Source organism: Chiloscyllium plagiosum, chromosome 9 (genome assembly GCF_004010195.1).
Source record: "Chiloscyllium plagiosum isolate BGI_BamShark_2017 chromosome 9, ASM401019v2, whole genome shotgun sequence".
In the NCBI taxonomy this organism is placed as follows: Eukaryota; Metazoa; Chordata; class Chondrichthyes; order Orectolobiformes; family Hemiscylliidae; genus Chiloscyllium; species Chiloscyllium plagiosum.
In genome coordinates, this window is record NC_057718.1 from 62,270,987 (window position 1) to 62,275,258 (window position 4,272).

The 4,272-nt window shown below is 38.3% G+C and overlaps 1 protein-coding gene across 4 annotated transcripts in view; it reads left to right on the plus strand.

Moving 5' to 3' along the window:
* Positions 1 to 4,029, plus strand: part of rel (v-rel avian reticuloendotheliosis viral oncogene homolog) — a 95,693-nt gene extending 91,664 nt beyond the window's left edge. For all 4 annotated transcript variants that reach the window (XM_043696057.1, XM_043696054.1, XM_043696058.1 and 1 more), the window contains exons 10-11: positions 1,255 to 1,362; positions 1,742 to 4,029. In XM_043696057.1, the coding sequence (XP_043551992.1) occupies positions 1,255 to 1,362; positions 1,742 to 2,586 (953 nt within the window). In that variant the 3' untranslated portion in view covers positions 2,587 to 4,029. The remainder of the gene's footprint in view (positions 1 to 1,254; positions 1,363 to 1,741) is intronic.
* Positions 4,030 to 4,272: the final 243 nt, after the last annotated feature.

Below are 4,272 nucleotides of genomic sequence, written 5' to 3' on the forward strand. Positions count from 1 at the left end.
GTGGTACGTGTATGGAATGAGCTGCCAGAGGAAGTGGTGGAGGCTGGTACAATTGCAATATTTAGAAGGCATTTGGATAGGAAGGGTTTGGAGGGATATGGGCTGGGTGCTGGCAGGTGGGACTAGATTGGGTTTGGATATTTGGTCGGCATGGAGGGGTTGGACCAAAGGGTCTGTTTCCATGCTGTATATCTCTATGACTCTAAATGGCAATGGAAGCAGTCTTCGATTTTTTTTTCAGGCAGATAGATATATTTATAAGAAATTGTAAATTTGAGGGCAGGCAGGAATATGCAGTAATCCGATCACCCATGATCCTATTGAATGTAACAGCAGGCCCAAAGGCTCACTTCTGCTGTGAATCGTATATCCTTTCACTACCATCACCTCTTTCACTTCTTTAAAACTAATACATTCAAACTGTCTGCAGTTCTAGTGAAAGATCATTCTCCTCGGCATAGATTTTGTTTCTCTATGGATATTTTCCTGACTGCTGAATATTTATAGCAATTCACTTTTAAATATGAATTAATGCATTTTGCTGTCCAGGGACTAGCTCAGACAAGGATCAGTCCAGTCTATATTGGCAGTGACAATACAACTCTTAAGTGGCTCTTAAGTAGGTAGTTAGGTCTTACAATCTTGAACATTATTCTCCTGACTGATTCTTGCTCAGAATCAGTTTCTTCTGATTTGTTTTGCCATCCTTTCTTAGAAAGACAAGATTTACTACTGAAGCACCATTGAGCATCAATTATACATTTGGCATTTTCATTCGCCCCAACTAGAAGAGATGGTTAATTTGTTTTTGGGTCTCTGCTGTGCTGATGGAGCTGTCTGGAGAGTCCTGCATACCAGGAGCATGATTGTTTCTTGGCATCTTGCCTCCCAATACTATGTCTTCGGTAAGAGACGCTCATGAATGAACAATCCAGAAAACCAGCACAACATAAATTTTAGATTTGGGTCTTTGACAGAATTCTGTTTGGATTCCCTATGCATTATAAAAATAGATTAATATGATTTAAAGTCCATAAATTAGGTGATACAGAAGATATCAATCTGATAATTTAGATTTGATTTGGTGCCATCTTCTTGAGCTACGAATATGTTTTAATGGAAAAGGTGTTTGAATGTACATTAGAATGTTGGATCCATTTAAATTAATATTTTCAAAAATGTGGCAGTGGTGCTTTTGTTTGGTTGAGCTGGTTATAGATGTTTCAAAAAGTCCAACTGGACCTTGATGTGTAGTTTCAGATACCACAGAGGTACAATGCATGCGAAACCAACCAGATAAGATCATAGTTGGTGTGCCCACTGCAAGAACAGCCTATGCTCTTTCAAAACCCATTAAGCAAGGTAAGAAAGAATGGCATCACAAGCAGACTGATCTGACTACACTATAGATTGCATTAAAAAACAGTTTCAAAACTATTTTAGTATTGCAGTCGTGATTTGCATATCATGTAATTGAGTTGTATATTCCAAATTCAAATCAACATTTAATTTCCTAAAAACAAGCAGTGTATTTATTTACAGATTAACATTTAATTTAGATATGATTTTTAATTTTGAAAATGCATGTTTCCTGGATAGTTATGGCAAAAGCTTCGGACTTGCATAGATATTTGGAATGGTGCAACTTTTATTTCTTATAATTTGTTGACTCTAAGCATTAACTTGTTTTAAAAAATAACTATGGTCAGTGGAGTCACTATTTTCACTCCTTGTTTCATAGAGCCTCGAGATGCTTTTACTGGACTACAACAGGCACAAGTAATGTCAAGTCAGCAGCATACCAAAAGTCTGGTTATGAACCAGAATAATCATAATTTTAGTAACACAGTTCTCAGCAATCCAAACCAGATTTTCGCCTCTGGCCAACAAACCTTGCTATCTACAACCACAACAGCAGGTGCCTCTCCAAATTGGAATCCAAATCCTCCTTATAATACTCTAAAAGGAAATTTGCATTTACATACTCCTGCAAATCACGGTTCATTGCCAGTACTTAGTGAAGATGTGCTGAAATGTTTGGATCCTCCTACACGGAACAGTCCAGTAGATTCAGTAGGGTTTCGACATAACATTAGCAACAATGGTATTGGAGCTCAACGCATTCAACAACCTGCTGTTTTAAGCACTTCTGATGCTATAGTAAATCACAACCCTCATATGCATATACTTAGCACGAGTAATGATGTACATTTGGTAGGTACAAACCGTGAACAAGCTGTATCCATTCCAGATCTATGGGAACTATCGAGTCGGCAACATGCACCATCTATTCAAGGTATTCAATTAGCTCAAAACACTGCTGCTATTGAAACTGCTCAAGCCAATTCACAATTACCCAATGACATTCGTGTAGACAGTGTCCTTGGACAGCTAAACAGTGACTTACCTTTTAATGGAGGCATGCAGATGACAGACGGCATGGCAAGTGATGTGTTCGGTGTTGATGATATTGAAGGTAATGATTATAGGAATCAAATAGCCTCAAAGCACGTAGATCTGGATTTCATGAATGAATTTCATGATTCTGGTGATCTCAATGACTTAATTCAGTCTTTATGTCAGTAAAAAGATGAGATAACTAATGTATAAACCATGTTTGTGATGCCTTCAAAAGAGGGCCCTGAAGTCACACTTGATGGTGACTGCCAACTGGTGATATTCCAGGAGGCAAAGTCCAAACCTGCTGTCCAATTAAGGATTGGGCCAATCCCTATGATTGGGCCTGCAACCATGGAAAGATGGCAGCCCCTCTAGCTAAGGTGAGTGCTGAAGCTGCAGCATGGGGGTCCATGAGGGCTTCTCAATCTTGAGGTACTCTGAACATCTCCCTTTTAACTCCTAGCTCATTCTAACTTGAAAAAAAAAAGCTGATCCTGCATTGTCACTGAGTTAAAATCCAGTTTACAAACTTGCAGTTTGATATACCTACACCTCATGGACTGCGTTAGTTCAAGGCAGCAGCTCGTCGTTTGCTCTGGGGGGCAATAAATATGTCATGACACTCTCTAATCCCATGAATTAATAAAATGTTTGAATTCAAAGGATGTAAATTCTGGTCACAGAGGTTAGGCACCATGAAGCAACCCTCTGATCCATGTTACTCTGGTGGTGGCTAACAGGAGGAGGCATCTTCTAGGCTTTTGCCTCTGGCAAAGGCCCAGTCCATTCACCGCCAGGAGGATCCCAATAGGCCCAGTTAGCTCACAACTGGGTAACTAATATTCAAATTGGCTGCCTACTCTGGCAAGGTGAGTAAGCAATACCAGCAATGACCCTTCACCATCAATACTGCCTGGAGGTAGGAACATGGCGATCTTTGACTTGGTGTGGATTTCTTCCCAGTAAAGCTACAAGCCAACCTCAGAGCCCAGTCTAAGGAACTGGGAAGACGTCCACCAGTTTGCTGTGGTTCACTTCAGGAAAATAAGTTGCTGCTTTTAGTTGGAAGTTGGCTACAAATATTAAAATGAAGCACAGAATAGTGTTACACATTAAAAGAAATTAATTAAAAAAGGAGTACACAGTAATATTCCTCAACCTCACTGACGTTGCAACTTCAGATTTTTGACAATCTGTGCTCGAAATGCATTTTTAATTTTTACTATTTGATTTAAGTTCTCAAACCAAGTGAGAAAATAGTCTTAGGAAATTAGCTCATCTTGGTGCATTTTACACTGTACAGTTGCAAATTCACTTTTATATAGAAAGGGACTTCCCTTGATGGTTTGTAATGACTGTGTCAATCTAACTCTACTTGGCATGTAAACTTCACAAGTTCTCAGTTTATAAATCTGATTTATATTTTGAATGTATGTTGTATGTGTATTTTGTGACATTTGAATTTTTTGTTGTATGTTTTCAAAACAATTGCTATCAGAGTATTGTAAATAGTTTTCAGGATATTTTCTCATCTCTTGCTGTTGATTTTTAAATGTTTATAATTACTATTATTGTCATTGTGTTTAATTTTATAACTTCGTATCTTTTAAATAAAATTATTTCAACATTCATCTGACTATATTTCTGTTAATAATGGTCAGGCAGATGAGGAACTCCAGTCTGGGATTGGGGGGGAGGTGACAGGAAAAGTGCAGGAAAAGAAATGTTGTTGAAGGTCGAGTATCACCAATTTCTGAAAATTGTCTTTCATATACAGCATTTGCTTTGAAATGTTGACTTTGTGTTGAACATGTTCTTGCTGAAGGACTGGTTACAATAATTAGCATTGGGGTGGATGGAGTGACATCTATT